At 40.4% G+C, this 19,190-nt stretch overlaps 1 protein-coding gene across 6 annotated transcripts in view; it reads right to left on the bottom strand.

The window, feature by feature from the left end:
- Window positions 1–14,930: 14,930 nt before the first annotated feature.
- UBR3 (ubiquitin protein ligase E3 component n-recognin 3 (putative)) overlaps window positions 14,931–19,190 on the bottom strand; it is a 186,019-nt gene continuing 181,759 nt past the window's right edge. For all 6 annotated transcript variants that reach the window (XM_014545642.1, XM_014545644.1, XM_014545646.1 and 3 more), the window contains one exon: window positions 14,931–19,009. In XM_014545642.1, coding sequence (XP_014401128.1) covers window positions 18,892–19,009 — 118 coding nt within the window. In that variant the 3' untranslated portion in view covers window positions 14,931–18,891. The remainder of the gene's footprint in view (window positions 19,010–19,190) is intronic.

Genomic DNA, 19,190 nt, shown 5'->3' with positions numbered 1-19,190 from the left:
TTATTCAAACCCAAAACAATCCTGTGTTCAAGCTGAAAATTTGTTCCCCAGGCTTCTCTAAGCCTTGTACTGTGAGTCATTCTAGATGACTAAACCTCCCAATACTTGAAAGCTTAATCATTTAAACAAAAAACTTTAGAATTTTAGTGATGTGAGACAAAAATCTTCCTAAATAAAACTATTTCAACTTCCTAAGCAAGGCAAAATGAACATAATTTTACCTTCTCTTAGAGACTCAGGGTCATCCATAAAAATATCAGTTAATGGCTCATTCTAGAATAGATTTAAGACACCAAGGGTTATTTAACCCTACCCTAAATGGCCCAGATGGTTGGTTTTGAGTTCTTGGGACTATTATAGTTTTTCTGTCTCTTTTCTTATTGGTGCCTGTCACTTCCCGCCACTAGAAGTTTGCTGATCTACAGTAGCTTCTTCCACGTTAAACTATTTGTTGCTTTTTAAATCTGAGAGCTTAGATACCCTGTGAGAGTTCTTATATAGTACAAATTGATTCTAAATGGGGCCCTGAGAGATTCCACATGTGAACAACCTAAAGTTGCTCAGATGTTGTTTTTTTAAAATCGGTAAAGCATAAATAAACAAAACAAATGAAACATTTTGTGACATCCACTCTGGATTCTCTGATGTTTTGTTGGTTTTTCTTACTTTGTGATTTTGGCCATGTCCTAAAGTGGTAGGAAAGGGGGGTGGTGGGTTTCTCGCAAAGGAGATGAGGCCTCAGATGTGCTTCATTCTCTCTTTATCATCAGGGGCACCAGCCGGCTGGAAATACAACCAGTGGCTTGGATCAGCAAATAACTGAAATACCTCAGGAAAGACTTGGGACAGAAAGGCCAGGGGCAGTCAGAAACAGGTACCCACAAAAATATTTCCTCATTCCTCACAAAGAATTACTAAAGGCATGAGATCTTGCCCCGACCCTGGGACCTGGTTGGAAGAAGCAGCTTTGTTCCCTGGGTTTGGCTGGATGGACCAGCTCCCCAGGGGGACAGAGGGCTGTTAGACACCGCACTCCCAACCCAAGAACCAGCTTGGCTCAAAAGCCGGGCTGCTCCTCTGCCGCCTCTCCCTGCAGCGCACCACCCCCAGGATTTCTCTGTACTCGGAGAAACCTCTGCCCAACATTTCAGTCAATCCTGGGGAGCATTTTCAATAGGTGAGTGAGCTTCCAACCTATTTAATTCCTTAAACAGCAGAAATCTCAACTGTTCCCTGGAGTCTGTGCTTTGGCTCCGAGGAAGCCCTTTCCCAATAATCTCCTGACACAGGGCAGCTGAGGCACCGGCCATCCGTCAGCACCGAGGCTAAGGAGCTCTTGTCCTGTGGCCTGCTTCTCACATCCCCACCTTCTGCTCCCCAGGCAGGCTGGCTCTTGAGCTTCTTTCCAGCCTCTTCCCTTGGGCAGCTTCCAGCTTACTTGACCTATTTTCTACCAGCTCAAAACAGAGGGCATAGAAAAGTGCTGAGTCACTATAGGGTCTGTGTTGTTTCCCATTTATAAAGCCCAATGTGAAAACAAAATATCACCTTTTAGCGGCCCCACACCTCATAGGTTTAATGGTCCATTCTAATTAATAATCAGCTACATTTCTTTCTTTACCTTCTTTCCCTAGTGTTAAGAGAAAAGAAAGTTCTTCTCTTTCAGTAGATTCTAGATCCTGCATTTATAAATATCATTAGAGGCTATACACTTTCACAATGATAGGAAAAGTAAAGATTTTCTCTATTTACCCAATCAGGACAGAACTATTTCTCTGACTACAGTGGGGCCTTGACTTACGAGTTTAATTCGTTCCGTGACGGAGCTCGTAACTCAAATTACTCGTATGTCAAATCAAAAGTGAACGAGTGAGACACGTGATGCTGGACTGATGTTGTGGCGTTCACTGTGACGTTCGCTGCGCCAACTAGCGGTGGGGTATCTGAAGCTGGCTCGTAACCCGAATTTTAGCTCGCAACTCAAAGCAAAAAATCGGCCGAGAGACAGCTCGTATCTCGAAAAACTCGTTAGTCAGGACACTCGTAAGTCAAGGCCCCACTGTATTACTAGAAAGTTTTCTCCCTTCTCCATCTTCAGCTCAGTGTCCTGGGTCTCTAGGTTCATAGTAGCTAATCAAGAAACATTCATTGGTTGAAAGAATGGCTAGAGATGGATAAATGTCTCCACTTTGTCATCTTCCAGGGCATCCCCCAAACTTGTCAGAGCACCCTCACAATGCTTCTTGGAGGCTCTTCTTCAGGGACCCATGATCAAAGGGGCCTCTCTGAAGCCTATTTGAGGTTCATACAACGGAATTGAATTATTAAGACACTTCTATTTGCATCTTTGTTTTGTTTGCAGAAGAACTGGATGAAAACCTAGCTCCCTGGGTCCTGGGGAGAAGTTCTGAGTGAATGGTTGGACAATTTTGTGTTTCTAGTACAGCTCAGCTCTCAGGCACCTTGGCATCCACTTGGCCCTGGAATGGCTGTGCACAGCCAGGGTTCTGTCAGGAGTTCAAAGGGCTCCTCCAGAGCTCTGAAGCAATTAAATTTGGGACTTGCTCTACTTTGTTATAAGCCTGTAGGATTTTTTTATCTTTTCAGAAGTCTTGGCAGCTATTGGCCCCTCTTTAGAGAACATCCTCCCTCGAACATTACAAGATGCTACTGCCCACTGAGAACTACAAAGGCAATGGCCCTGGTTACTGACCCCACAGTATGTCAGAGGCCAGGGACTCAGTGTCACAGGCCAAACTACCCTAGTGAGACTCAGCGGCTGCAACTTCCCTAATCTCCCAGCTCCTCCAGTCTGTCTCTCCCTTTTCTGGAGCTGAGCCAGGCTTCCAGAGGACATGGCCTCCTCGCAGTGGGACTCCTTGTTAACATTGCTTCTTTTCTCTTGTTCTTTGCTCCAGTCCCACTGCAGCTTCCTATCCCAGCATTGCCAACCAGATCTGATCCCACTCCTGATATGGCCTTCCCAAGAGAGGGCTTTGAGCCACAGGAAGACAGGCTGTGGCCATGAGAAATGGAAGGAGCCTCTCCAGGACGAAAAGAGGCCACATCAGTAACTTGCAGTGCTGAGCACAGGGAAAGTGCTCTTACAACTGTTACTGTTCCAATTATTGGTTGCATAGTCTTAAAGTGACTCCCCACATACTGCTTCTCAGTAGCAAGGGAGAAAAAAAACAAACACAGCAACCACACCATGGGGAAAGTGTACAACACCTTGGCTGGATGATCAAAATCAACTTTATCTATAACTTCAATCTAACCATGAAGAAACACCGGGCAAATACACAATGAGGAACATGCTGTTCAAACAACATGGTGTGTGGTGCTCCCTTTCGCAACACATATACTAAAATTGGAATGATACAGAGAAGATTAGCATAGCCCCCCTGCACAAAGATAACACACAAATTTATGAAATTTAAAAAAATGTGTGTAGGGGGAATGAGGGATCAATGTCATTAAAACAGATTAAAGGAAGCTAAAAATACATGACAAGAATATGCAATACTTGACCCTAGACTGGATCCTGTACTAGGGAGGGGGAAGGGGATGCTTTAGAGGCCATTGATAAGTCAACAAATTTGATATGTGAAGGCTAGATTGGACAAACGGACTTTGTTCATATTTTCATATATTGATCTCAGTTTGAATATTTAGTTAATAGAAAGACTTTAGACCCGGCAGGAAATTCTCCAAATATATTTTTCAATGGGTGGTAGGTTTTAAAGTGTCTCTAGGCTTTCTGGGATGGATGGCAGACAATTAGCCTGCCTCTTGCCTGAGAAATCAGACTAATTACTGGTGAGGCTTGGCTAATGGGGTCTTTTGTGAACTCCCTCCTTAAATGAGAAATCTTTAACTTTTCACAAAAACTCAATCTCATTTGTGCTGTTGATTCCTAATATTTCTAAATAATTGCTTGGCCTCTGGGCTTGTGTAGTCAAATAACCCAAATCAAACCAAGCTGCTGTGGCAGAAGAAGTTTTTATTTTGTGTGAATCTACGGGAGGAAACAGACTGAGTTTGGAATCATCATAAGCAAAGACTAGCTGCAGCTCACTCTGGGGCCAGTTTCGTGGACCTGCGCTAAGAGGTGAGTTTACCCCATTTGGGCTGAAATGGCTTGTTGAGATGCTCACACCGTGAACAGTGGCGTGTTTCAGAACTCACAGTTTGTAAGACGTAGGCTAGTCCCCTGACCCAAGTCAACTGCCACACATGGACAGGCTCAGGGTTCTGTGTCTAAGGCAGAGGGGACAAAGTCCAGGGAAGCCAGCTCACTGTCCTGCATCAACCTAGAAAGAAGGCAGAAGAGTCGGAGACGGTAAGAGGTGTTTGAGGCTGGAACCTCTTAGTAATGACAGGGTCATCCACCAGCAGGAGGTCCTCTGAGGGAGGTGACCTTGAAACAGAGATACATGTCAACGATGATAGGAGGAGAGGGAAGAACAACTCAGAGCTTGTCAGGCCGGAGAGGATTCCAAAAGTGGCTCGGAGCTGAGGTGTACCCTACACAGTTGGCTGGAAGGACCTGCTCCAGCAGCACCTCCAGTGACCTTGAAAGGCAGATGTGGAATATTCTATTAGCTCTTTCTTCAGAGTTCTTCCTCATCAAGGATTTTCACAACTCTTGAAATACAGTAAAACGGGAATGCTTGGTGCCTTTGGATTCCTTTTATAATATTAAATTGCACTGAATTGCCTCCTAGCTAATTCTGAGCTCTTCCTCTACTATATTTTCACTAGCTCCACTGGTTCTTTCCAGAAACTTTGAGAAGGGATAGCTGTCTGCCCCATAGCTTCTTGGGATATTCTGGCTCCCCACTCTATCCTGAGGAATAGAAAACATTTTCTCTTTTTGCCTTAATAAAGGTACCATTCAACTTTTTTAAAAATTGGTAGAAAACTTCAAAAAGATAAAACAAAGAGGTACACAAATGGTTTCAGGACATAGTTTGTATTCTAATGGGAGTTACGGCAAAAATTAGGGTCCAGTAAACTCCAGGTTCTTTCCCTCTCTTCCACTCCTCCACTCAGCCTAGAACTTTCTGAACAAAATCCTCCTTAAATCCTTCAGCATCTTTCTCCCGCTCCATTCTGAGCACATGCATATTCCTCCAGGAAATAAGCATGGACAGGGGCCTCAGTCACCACAGGTAAGACTAAGTGGGTCATTAAAGGTCCATGTCAGAGAAAGGACGCTTCTCATTTCTCAATGACCAGGGTTCTCACATGTGTTATGCACTCAGACTACCTGGTAAATGTGTTAAAATTCATATTTGGGGGCCTTTCTTCCACATTCACTAGGTCTGTGGTAGGGCTCAGGAAACTGCTTTTTTTTTTTTTTAAGAGAGAGAGTAAAGGGGAGCAAAACATCAATGTGAGAGAAACATCCATCCATTGCCTCCAGTACTGGGGATTGAACCCCCAACCTAGGTATGTACCCTAACCCTAACCGGGAATCGAACCCGCCATCTTTTGGTATACGGGAGGCAGCTCCAACCAACTGAGCAACCAGGCTGGGGCTCCTTGGTGTTTCTTGAACAATTTTTGTTGTATTGTTGTTAATCCTCACCTGAGGATATTTTCCCATTGATTTTTAGAGAGAGTTGGAAGGGAGGGGGAGAGACAGAGAGAGAGAAACATGGGGATTGAGCCTGCAACCGAGGTGCCCTTGACCAGAATCAAAACTTGGACCCTTCAGTCTGTGGGCCAATGCTCTATCCACTGAGCAAACTGGCTAGGGCAGGAAACTGCATTTTTTAACAGTCATCCTCGGTATTCCGATTCAGATAAAAAGAAGACACTTTGAAAGCCTGTTCTGGAGCTACAGCATCATAATGACAGTCTTAAAAAACTGGTACCAAGTCCTAACAGAAGTAAAGGGTCATTTCTCTACCCTTCTCTAGACCAGAATGGAGTCATCCCCCGGATCTGGAACTTCAAGAGCTGCCCTGGCTCAACCTCCCAGCCCACCGTGGCACTCTGTGAGCCCGAGTTACCCACAACAGCTGCTGACTCTTTTAAACGATCACAGGGGAGTCACATTCTACAGCCTCCCATGCAAAGCCACCCAGTGTGTAATCACCCTTCAGTGAAGTTCTCCCTTACATTTAATCAGTTCTCTCACTGCAAGACTCATCAACTCTGGCTCTGTTCTCTGTGGAGATGGAAAAACAACGTTACTGTGCAATTTCTGGCCCTTCATTGAATCACAGAAGAGATTGCAGATATTATCTGGCACCACCCCTCTACTCTACCTATGAGGATGTTTGTCCAAAGACCACATGCATTCTGTGGGTTTTAGTTTACAGTTCCTGCAAAACATCTGAAGAAAGCTGTCCAGGAGGTAGTTAGCTATACAACAGCCCCCATTCTGTAAATTTTCTATTCTACTGTGTTGCCTTAATTTGGGAGTGGGGTGAGAGCACCCTCTTAGCCTTTTCTGTTTCAGAATATACATATGAACTCCTCCATCATTCCTCCAAAACACATGTTTTCCAATATTATAACCATTTTAACTGCTTGTCTTCAGATTTTTCTTTGCTCCAAATAGGGTTGCCAGACATGGCAAATTAAAACTCAGGACTCCTAGTTAAATTTGAATTTCAAATAAACTAATAATTTTAGTAAATATTTCCCATGCAATATTTGAGTCATGCTTATACCTTTTTTAAATTTTTATTGTTGAGAGCATTACAGATGTTGTCCCCTTTTGCCCCCATTACTCCCTCCGCCTGGTTCCCACTCTGCCCCAGGCCTTCACTACCCTATTGTCTGTGCCATGGACAATGCATATATACATATAAGTTCTTTGATTACAAGATACAAGGCCAGCACACAAAAATAATTTAATTTCTATTAGCAATAAACAATTAGAAACTAAAAATTTTAAATACCCATTAGAAAATGAAATCTCAGTTATAAATCTAATATTCAGCTTTAGATTGTTTTTTTCAAGCTCCTTCTGTACTAAGGCATTTGAAAGTTCTAAACTAAAGTTCAAAAACAGACAAAACTAACCTATGATGATGAAGACAGAAAAGTGTAGTACCAGGGTAGGACATAGGGGACTTGTGGTTTCTCTGGTAGTATTCTATTTCTTGACTTGTGTAATGATATGTTTACCTTTTGATAAATCACTAGCATAAACAATTATGAGTTGGATACTTTTCTGAATATATGTTCTACATCAAAAAATTTTAAATAATAAACAAAAATATAGAGTGTTATCATGTCTTGAAACATTTGTAAAACTACATTTTGAAATTGCAGTTTACATTTTATCTTAACCAATTAAACATTAGCAGAATGATCTGAGAAATATATTGGTTTAATTTAACAAATCATTAGATTTCCATAAAATTTTATTGTTTCACAAAATTTGCATCATTCTCACCCGTATTTTCCTCATCATTATTACCTAGCAATGACAGTAACTGTTGTCACATAGCTAACACTAATCATCCTTACAAAGCTTGAAGACGCTTTCATTTTGGGGTAGGTAGTCTTACGGTCAGAGCATTGGGATAATGATCCCTCATCTACACAAGGTTCATCTTTTTTGTTTTGTTTCCAACATCCCAATTCCTCTATTTCCCTCTCTGTCCTCTCCCTGCCCCCAAACATAGGTATCTGAGATTATCCTTGGATACTAATGTATTCTTTAAAATTATAAAGGGTACAAAGTTTCAGTTATGCTGGATGAATAAATTCAGGATATCTGTGCAGCATGATGTATATAGTTAATAACACTATATTGTATACTTGAAATTTGCTAAGAAAGTCGGTCTTAAATGTCCTCACCACAAAAACAATTATAACTATATGAGGTGATGAATATGTTAATTAGCTTGGTTGTAGTAATAATTTTGCAATGTTTATGTGTATCAAAACATCACATTGTACAGTCAATATATACAATTTTTGTCAATAATGACTCAATGAAGCTGGAAAACATTATATAGTTTTTAATGTGTACAAATTTTTAGCTTACATAAATGGTTGGTGCAATAGATCTTATTCTTTTTTCTCTTTTACCCAACACCATGGTTTTTGAATAATTACCTCTGTTGCTATGTGCACATCTAGTTTATTTCTGACTGTTCCAGAGTTCACTCTGTGTGTACCTACTTTTTATCTGTTTTTTCTTTTGTGATAAACAACAAAAAACACTGCAAACCTACCCCTATACCAAAAGTTTCTTTGGAATATATCCAGGGTTGGGAAGGCTGGGTCATTAAGTATGTAAATTTATCTTTGCTAGGTACTGCTAGAATACTGCTTCTAGAAGTGTCTCTCCTTATGTGTTTAGTTTGTATTTCGCTGACTGGTAGGGAGCATTTCTTTTATACACATATTAGTCATTTAGATTTGGGGTTCTATGAATTACTTATTCATATTTCTTTCACATTTTTCTACTAGGCTTCTAAGTATTCTTTACTGATATAAATTAGTTCTACTTAACGCACAAACTACGAAGTAAACAATTGATAAATTTGATATCAAAAGTAAGCATTTCTCTTCCAGGAACAACAGGAGAGGCAACAAAGTAAACAGATAACCACGTCGAGGAAGATATCCGCAGCATCTAAAACATCAGAGGAGTCTCCATTCCACCTTATTTAGCCTTCCCAACGACCCCAGAAGTCAGCGTCATTATAACTCCCATTTTATAGATGGAAAACCTGAGACCAAAGAGGCACAAATAACTTACCCATGATCAAATCGATAATCAGAAGATGAGAGCAGACTTAAATCCAGATTCAACTGAATGGCAACTCTTTGCTCTGGGACTTCCACTTTTTGGATCCATGTGTAAGGAGCTTGGAAGTTCCACTCCATCCTAACAAGAAGTTGAACAGACTGCAAAATAATCAGCTCTTCTTGGATCCCTGAGAGAGGGGAGGACACAAGGCCACGTGCCGCCCTTCAGGTTGGAGAGAGGGGGGACTATGCGGAGTTGTAGCTTCCTGATGAGATTCACAGTGGAAGCAGCTGTGGGAGTCAGCGCTGGGGAGGAACACCTGGCCTGCATTTGATGATGGCGGGAGGCTCAGTGTGGACAAGTCTGAGAGTTAGAAGCTCAGAGGGTCCTGGTCGTAGGGCAGCCCCGATGATATTGTGTGATTTACCTCAGGAGCTCAATCAGTTTCCCACAGTAAATAGCGGAGAAAAACCCCCTCGGGCTTCCTTCAGGAGAAGGGAAAAGGAACCATTGTGAAATATACCAAACCACTCAGTTCTATTAAAAAGGCCTGCCCTCAGGAGAAACTAATTAACCAGAGCCTAGCGGTGGTGGGGAATGCATTTACAGGCTCCAGCCCACTCTAGCCACCCTGTTCCACCCAAGTGGGGAGGGTAAAGGGCGAAACTTGTGAAGGTCACGGTCCAGAGGCACAGGTTCACTCATATTCTGAGCCGAAATTATAGGGCCATAGAAGGCTTCCCTCCCCCAAATCACAACTAAAGGCCTATTTACAGCAGCTCCTCCACCCAGTGCCTCACAGTGGACTATCAAGGGGAAATTTCAAGGCATACCAAAAGGAAAAAAACAAGCAGACTGACAGAAAGCACCTCTTCAGAAAGGACAGAGCAAGCATCCGAACCAGATAGGCGGGATGCTGGAAGGATCAGACTTAGGATTGTAAGTAACTATGATTAATATGCTAATGGATAAAGTAGACAGCATGCAAGAACAGATGGGCAATGTACACAGAGAGAAAAATCCTTTAAAAGGACCAAAAAGAATGCTAGAGATAAAAACATGGTGATTAAAAAAACAAAAAAAAAACCCTGACTGGTTTGGCTCAGTGGATAGAGCGTCTGTCTGCAGACTGAAGGGCCCCGGGTTCGATTCCTGTTAAGGGCATGTACCTTGGTTGCGGGCACATCCCCAGTAGGGAGTGTGCAGGAGGCAACTGATCGATGTTTCTCTCTCATCAATGTTTCTGACTCTCTATCCTTCTCCCTTCCTCTCTGTAAAAAATCAATAAAATATATTTTTAAAAAAAACAACATGGTGGATGGATGAGTTTTTTAAAAGCCCATTTGGCCATTGTTACACCCCTTGATGACGAATCTCTGTCCTGTAAATCTACATATGTGGCCATCTGTAGGCACATCTTTTCTATCATATATCTTTCTATCTTTTTCCAAATGGTGAAATAAGTATAATGGTGGAGACAGAGTATTGTTTGAATTGGAGGCAAGACAGTTAGATCTGGGAACAAAAAGAACTGAAACCAAGAAAAATAAAACCTTCAAGTTTGATGGTTAAAAACAATTAAGGGGCATTGACAAAGGCCCCATATTTGTTATCAGTCAACAGGTCAAAAACAAAGATATCAAAGAGTTGAACTGTACAGACTCACCTGCCTTTTTAAAATCTTTTTATTTTGAAATAATTATAGCCTTACAGGAAGTTGCAAAAATAATACAGAGACAAGCCTATGTCCTTTACTCAGGTTCCTTCATTTTTATATCTTACATAACCATAGTCCAATATCAAAACTAGGAAACAATACATTGGTAAAATGTGTGTGCAGTTCTGTCATTTTATCACGTGTGGATTTATGTAACCCCTGCTGCCATCAAATATAGAACAATGCCATCACCATGATATCTGCCTCTGGCTCCCCTTCATAGTCCAGTTTGCTTTATAGCAGCGGTTCTCAACCTGTGGGTCGCAACCCCTTTGGCGGTTGAACCCCCCTTTCACAGGGGTCGCCTAAGACCATCCTGCATATCAGATATTTACATTACGATTCATAACAGTAGCAACATTACAGTTATGAAGTAGCAACGAAAATAATTTTATGGTTGGGTCACAACATGAGGAACTGTATTTAAAGGGCCAGAAGGTTGAGAACCACTGCTTTATAGGAAGATAACAATCTAAAGCTCAGTCTGGGAGCATTTAGGACATGGTGCGTGTGGAGAAGGCAGATGAAAGATGATTGTCCCTTAACTGCCGCTAAGCCAGACTCTCCAGTGTGTCAGGGAATCTTGGTTAGGGACCTCCCACCACTGCTGGTGGTTCTCCTGAGAAGCAAAACTCTTTAAAAAGACATTAAAATTGTTCCTGCTACACTGTTCCCAGATCTTTTCTGCACAACCTTCCTTATCTCCTGTCAAACATTCCCCCAACCTGGCCCTTTACTCACTCCCTGGCCTTTTATTCACTGAGACAAACTAGATTCAATCTTCAAGTCCCTTCGTCAGTGGCATTGGCCTGCCTAATCTAACAAGTCACCATACACCTCATTTACTCGTAAATGGACTCATCAAAGAGACTGTCCTCTGCCCTCTCTCATGGTATCTCATGCCCATGGCCTCATGAAAATCATCCCAAGTTTGCATCTCTGGCTCCAGACAAGGTAGCTCCACCTGTATGTCATGAGCACCCTAGAACTGTCCCAAATTCAACTCTGTATTCTAACAAAAATTGTCCTCTGCTGTGTTCCCCACAGTGGAGACTAAAATCATTACCTGCTCAGTCACTCAGTGTAGAGGCCTCAGTAACTCCAGTCTCCCCCTGCCCTGACCCCACATCGGTCACTTCCAGCGTGCAATAGACCGGGCTTTTGAGCACCTTTCTGCGGTTCCCTCGTTCTTGATTCCCTTCAGATCCTGATTATTTCTCACGTGGACTAAAATGACAAGGCAGCCTCCCCTTCACAGCGCCACTGCATTCTTCCTCTCAGCGCCCACCGTGGAGGCATCACTCCCCTGCTCAACCACCTGGGATGACTCATCACTTAGAAAGTCAAAACTCCTTTTTTCGGCATCTCAAGAGCTCCATTCCCAAGGAACAGTGTGTGCTCTAGAGCCACCCTGCCTTTGCATCTGCCACTTTTTAATCAGCCCAGATGGTCTTACACCCTTGACCTGCTTGATAAAATCCTATGCATCCTTCCAGACCTATTTCAGAGCCATCTTCTTGGCTGAGCCTTCTTTGATTGACCAGATGGAATGACTTCTCCTTGGCATTCCCATGGGCACTTTATTCTAACGATTCTTTAAGGTTGCCTAGAAATGCAGCTCATGTACACTTCTAACACTGCAACCACCTTCGTCATTTTCTGATCTAGCAAAATACTGAAGAAAAACAATGAGTTTTAGAGTTAAACTAGGATTTGAATTCCAACTCTGATATGTACTCACATGTGGCATTGCACCAACTGTCCTCTCTGAGCCTAATTTCTTCATCAGTAAAATGAGGAAAATACTGTCTGTCCAATAGATTTGCTGCAAGAATTAAACAAGATAATGTGGATAAAATGCCATGCACAATGTCTCCTCACTCAGGGTAGGCACTCCAAAACTACAAGCTGGGGTCTCCACTTTATATCATACCTAATATCTAAGGCAAGTTTTGTGAATAGCAGGCTATGAAAAAAAATTTTGTGTAAACCCCTCCTACATTGTACGAGGGTTGGTATGTATGACAGAAGTAATATCCCTCTTCCAGCTTAGGTTATAAAAGACACTGGGGGAAAATTTTTGTTAATAAAGGGTACTTGCCCTGGCCATTGTGGCTTAGTTGGTTGGGCGCAGTTCCATGCACTAAAGAGGTGGTTCAATTCCAGGTCAAGTACAGGCCTGGGTTGCAGGCTTGATCCCTGGGAGGCATGCAGGAGGCAGCCAATCTATATTCTGCTTTCACATCAATATTTCTCTCTCTCTCAAAATCAACAACAACAAAAAAACCACTTTAAATAAATCAATACTGGGGCTTTCATCTTGGGTATGTTTTTTGTGTATGTTCTGTCTCTCCCGCTCTTCGATCACTTGTCCTGGAGAAATCAGTTGCTGTGTTGTTAGCAGCCCCATGGAGACCCCACATGGCAAGAAACCACAAGTGAATTTGAAAGCAAATCCTCCAGCCCGTCAAGCCTCAAGTGACTGTGGCTCGGCTGAGACTTTCATTACAGCCTACTAAGACTCTGAGCCAGAATCACTCAGCTAAGCTACTCCTGGATTCCTGGCCCACAGACTGTAATATAAGGAATATTATTTTATTGCATTAATTTTAGGGTAATTTGTTAACCAGGCGTAGATATCTAACATAGTCTGAATCTCTTTATTTGCCAATACTAGAAGCCACATATGTCTGTGGATGCTTTTGCATTACAATGCAGAGTTGAATGGTTGTTATGTTCTGTAGAAAATGTTTGCTGACCGTTGCTCTAAACTGAGGCCATAATGATCATTTTAATATTGCAATCTGAACACTCACTACCCTACTTAATCTCTTACAATGACTTTCTGTCATTGTAAGGACAAAGATCAAAATCCATAACATGGCTCGAGGCCATGCATGATCTGATTCAAGCCTATCTTTCCTGCATCATATCTTGCCACACCCACCACACCCTTCTGCTTTCAATGCTTCAACTGTACTGTACTTCTTTCAGTTTCTTTTTCTTTACTGGGGCAACACTGGGTAATAACATTATGTAATTTTCAGATACACAATATTATAATTTGACATCTGTGTACTCTATCGCACGCTCGCCATCTGAAGTCTAGTTTCCTTGTTAGCATATATTTGACCCCCTTAACCCACTTTGCCCTTCCCCTCCCTCTTTTCTCTCTGTAACCACCAATCTGTTGTATCTAGGAGTTTGTTCTTGTTGCTTTTTTTATATTCCATGAGTGAAAGCATATGGTTTTGTCCTTTTCCATCTGACTTATTTCACTTAGCACGATATTCTAAAGATCCATTCAGTTTCTGGAGTGTATCTTGCCCACGCTTATTCCAGGGCCTGTATGCTATACATACCCTTTAGATTCTAAAGTTTAGAATGCCCTCCCTCTGTTCCAGCGGTTCTCAACCTGTGGGTCGCGACCATCAGAAAACACATAGAGCATATCAGATATTTACATTATGATTCATAAAAGTAGCAAAATTACAGTTATGAAGTAGCAACGAAAATAATTTTATGGTTGGGGGTCACCACAACATGAGGAACTGTATTAAAGGGTCGCGGCATTAGGAAGGTTGAGAACCACCTCCCCTCCTTCACTTAGCTTTCTACCCATTTTTTAGGTCTCAGTTTAAACATCACTTCCTCTATGCAGTCTGTGAGCTCCCCAAACTAAATGAGCCCATTGGTTCCCATAGCCCTCTGCCTAACTTGCTGATAACATCCATTTACTGTAGAGTGCTGTTTCCAACTAGACTGCAGGGAGACACTAACACTCTGACTTGCTTAGCATCTGGCACACAGTAGGCACTTAATATTCCCTGCTCTCCCTTAACCTATTGAATTCTGTCAATTCTCTTCTGATATTGTCCACTTCTTTCTGTCTCCACCACAACTCCCCTAATTGAGCCAACTGTTATGTTGTGTCTGGATTCTTTCAACAGATACCTAGGCAAGTCTTCCCACTCTGGATTTTTCTCCACAGTGCAGCTGGACTAACTTTACTAAAATGCAAAGCTGATGGCTTCCCACTGCTCTCTAAAGAGTCTAAAACTCTTGGAAGACTTACAAAATCCTTTGTAATTTAGATTTTACTTCTCTCTCAAAAGCACATATGTTAGAGTCAAAATGATTCCCTTTCAGGTCTTTAACTATAGATTCTCTCTCAACTCTGACTCTTGCAAATGATTCTCTTCACCTGCCTAAAACAGTATTCCTTCCCTTTTACCCAGGCATCTCCTACACAGTATTTGGGGATCATCTTTAGACATCTCTACCCCTGAAAGCCTCCTCATACTCCCAAGTCTGGTTAGAGGTGCCTTCTTTAGTACCCTATATTCCATTGCCCCCAACACCCTCTACACACACCACTTGTAGCATTAATTACACAAAAAGCTCTGTGAGAGAAGGGATTGTCTGGCTTCTTTTCCATTGTATTTCCAGTATTTACACAAGGCTTGGCACATAGGAGACAAAAAAAAATTTACTAAATAAGTGAATTTTAATGCTTCAACACTAAAGCAATTTCCATAACTTTGAAAGAAAACTTTGAAAGCTTACATTAAATCTTGTGATTTATATTATACCCTTCAATTTATCCCACATGGACCCTACACTCATTTCAACTAGCACCCCCAAATTTCTTACTACCTTACATTGTACCCACCTCTCAAATCCCCAAAACATGAATTTAGCAGTCTAACTTCTACCCTTCCGGTCCTAGACTGTTGGGCTCAGGGGCTTCATAAAGTCACAAAACCTTTCTAACTGGCTCCATTAAAATATGGCTCCTAACCCTACTGGGCCCTCAATAGGACTTCTGCGGTGCTTCTCCTTATTCCCAGCCTATTCTCTCCTACCATATGTCTCAACTTTCACCACTTACCTCAAGCGCCCAAGTTATTCTACACTTGCTCACTCTCAACAGATGATCCTGCTACTCTGTCACCGAGGTAAGAGGGAAATGGATAGGACTCCTTTCCTTCCTTTAAACTTTCTTTCCTTTCTCTTGCCCCTATTCCTTCCTCTCAAGCTGAACTATTTATCTGTGCCCTTGAACCTACTTCTCTGGCCTGCTCTTGAGCTCTGCCACATCAATCTTGGTACTGTCATATTTCATATTAACTTAACTCACTCATGGTATCACTATGCTTCTTCATTGTGTTGCATCAGCTGGAGTGGCATCCTCTCCACTGCTAGATTACTGCACACTAAGATGGTACAGCTCTTCAATACTTGATATGCCTCATTATCAAGGGAGCCTGAAGTTCACAAATCGAGAAGTGATGACATTGCCATCCTTCTGCCCACTCCAGCTCACCCCTGATGAGCTTGATCCAGTCAGATCACAAAGATAAAAGAAAGAACTATGTGCTGTGAATGGAACTGAGACAGTAACAAGTCTTCTGCTCTCCCACTAATTCTCAAGTGTCAGGCATAACCCCAAGCTACAATAAATGTATCTTGTCTTGGTGATTCTAGTGGTTAAAACTATGTTGCATTCTTTTGGGGTTTGTTGTTGTCAACATGACCTCAAATATGAGCCAAGAATGGGAACTTGAGAATTAGCAATCACAATCCTGGAGAAGACTCAAGAGACTCCTGGGCCACCTCTCCTCTCGTGCTGTTGTTCTCTCCAAGCTTTCAGTGCTTTTGTCAGCATTTCTTCTAGGTCAAAGAAATCAATAAATATCAAAACACATAAAGCAGAAAGAAAGGTTTGTAAACATAAATGGATTCCTAACTGGCTGGTGATGATTGGCTGGTGAGCTCCAGGATGGAGGGGTAGGGATGAGGACTGTCAATTCAAACACCTCCACAGACCATTCAAAAAGACCATTATCACGAATCACTTCAGATTTCTAAAGTCCAGCTGGGAATTTTCAGAAAGCAAGGACCATGCAGTGTTCCTCAGATCTGCACAACCATTTTCTTCTCCCCACTCCTTTCCAAAACACATACACTTAGCAAAGGCTTTGCATTAATTTTAACACAAGGATAGCAGAAATAGGAACTAGCTCTCAAAAGAAAAAAGAAAAAACAAACCCTTTACACTTAAACTCCACCTCAAAGCAATTATTAGCTATGTTATGCTTTCATCTTTTGAGCCGTGCTCACTTACATACATTATTGTCAATATCTTTGAAAAAACATGTAAACATTAAACATTTTAAGGACCTTTCACAAACCAAATGACAGTAGGTTTTTATTAACATATCTTACAATGTTGATTATTCCTAGGTTTATAATTTTTGCTTAATTATAAAGATTGATTTAGCTTCTACAGTAATGTACTGTATTTAAATGATCATTCATACAAGGTATCACACCAGTACATTTTTTGAATAATATACACACAGCACTCTAACTTGGATCTGTTATTTTTAAAAGTGGATTTATAAATGGTACTTAAAAAAATTATGGGGGGGAAATTAAAGTTCTAGTTTAGCAGCATGCATGTATGAATTCAAGTACAATTTTCAACCAAGTGCTTTTAAAAAATTTATTGGTGACTAATTCACCAATATCAAAATAAACACTATCAAACCCAAATTTTAATGTTAAGGCTAAATATTTCACTTCACATCCATATGCACAACCATAAAACATTCCATTTTAAATATGTAGTAATCAAAGTCTGAATACATTATACCATGTATATATAGCATCAGAGTTTCAAACTGTAGAATTATTCAAGTTCATGAATCCTGAAACAGTATTTACTAGAGATGTAAATTAGCATTTTGCTCTTCAACCACACTTACAAATGGTCTGGTATTCATAATGACTGATGCAAAAAAAAATATGGTAGGCTGAACTTATGATACATTACTGTAAAAAGTAGCAATGAGTTGGAAAGGACAGCTATTTAAACAGAATCATTCTAATCTTTCAGAAAGTTATCTTAATATTTTGGAAATGTATATAAAAATAGCAAGCTATTTCCATGTATTTTATTGTAGAGCTATAGGTAATTTTTTTACTTTTTGAACACATTTGAGTATGTACTGTTCTGCTCTCTCTACTTTAACCAAGGCCATCATTTAATGTCCACTTGCATATTCTGTAATATCATGTCATTCATGATTTTTAGAAGCTAGATCTGACTTTTTATATTTTACCACTAGATGTTTTTTAGGTTATTTTTATATGTAAAAATGTAATTTTATATAACAAGCCATGTTCAGTCCAAAGTATCTGGAATTGCTTGATAGCACTAAGTATGAAATAATCATCAACTTAATTAATTGGAAGGAAAAAAAACGGCAGCAATATATAACATGCTTTTCTGTAATCTTCCTTCTCTTCTAATAGAGTTTAGCTCAATCATTCCCATTCTGACTTAAAAACCCTACAAACATAAATTGCTTTTCACAACAGCACTTAAGAAGAATGCAGATGTGAGGTTCATTCATGAGGGTCCTCACCACTGAGCCTTTTCCCCCCTTTTTAGGAAACCAAGCAGAAATAGCAGTGATTACATTGCACAAATATATAGATGAACCTCTTGAGTTGAAAGGAAAGTTCCAAAACTATGCTTCATTTGTGGGGAAGTCTGAGCATTTCCAATCCAGTCATTAAAAAAAAAAGTGTGGTTGGTAATAAAAGATGGGCATCAGCAGATTCAAAATCTGCCATGTGTATGCTCTTAAAACTTAATTTTATAGTCAAATCTATTTGTTACTACCTCCAGTAATTCAACCAACTGAAATGGAAAATTTTGATTTTAAGGGCTCCCTTCCCCAAGCACTCATGTATCTCCCAAAATGTACTGTATTATATTAACAGCAGCTATCTACTTATTTTACAATTATTTCAATTATTTACCTGGGGAGAATATTTATGAAATTCCTGAGAATGAATTAAGTTTTCAGCAAAGCCTTAAACTTTAACAGATTCCTCACAATAAGAAAACATTTTAAAGTTCTACTATTAAACCAACTTTTACTATACAATATTTCACATAAATCATGTTTTACATTTTTTTCTAATTACATACAGCAAAAATCTCAAATCAACACAAGAATGGTGAGGGGAAAAGATGCATTATGTTTAGCAGATGCAAATTAACACACAGACATAAAGAAGCAGTAAAACTTTAAATAAATCACACCCACTCTAAGTATCAATGAATCATTGATATGCATTGCTGGGAGAATCAGTTTTAAATAATTTTGTCAAATTGTGCTTCTTATTAATTGTAGATTTTTTTTAAATGACCACTAAAGAATGATCTAACTTGTAACTTATGTTCTCCAGATACTTTTTAAAATTATTATACCATTAATGTGATTACCAAGCACCTAATTTTGGAAAGGCTTCATAACGTAAGTTTTCTTTTTTTCCCCTCAGCAAAAGTGTTAATCCCCCAAATTAAGTTAAAGCTTATTGTTGATAAATTCTTAATGAAAATGATAATATAATGCAGTGCTGAGGTGGTGAGTCAGAGCCCATTGTAGTGTGGACCCCATCTTTTATTGATGTGATCAAAAGTATGAGAGATCCACTGTTGTTCAAGAACTTTGTATCTTTCCTTACAAATGTAGAGAGGCTTGCCTCGCCTAGGGGAAAAAAAGGGAAAAAGGTATTAAAAGTAATAAAATACAATAAAGGTTTTTAAAAATAGAATTTTCATGGCAAAAATTTCACATAGTAATTTGGTTTATTTCATGTTTTCTTAGTAGGTTGATGAGGAAAATATCTCAAAAACTAGAAATAGCTCTAAATTAATGACTGTCAGAA

The sequence above is a fragment of the Myotis brandtii genome, unplaced genomic scaffold, assembly GCF_000412655.1.
Source record: "Myotis brandtii unplaced genomic scaffold, ASM41265v1 scaffold112, whole genome shotgun sequence".
NCBI classification, from domain to species: Eukaryota; Metazoa; Chordata; class Mammalia; order Chiroptera; family Vespertilionidae; genus Myotis; species Myotis brandtii.
The sequence above is the reverse complement of the archived record's forward strand: the minus strand, read 5'-3'. Positions and strand labels throughout refer to the sequence as shown.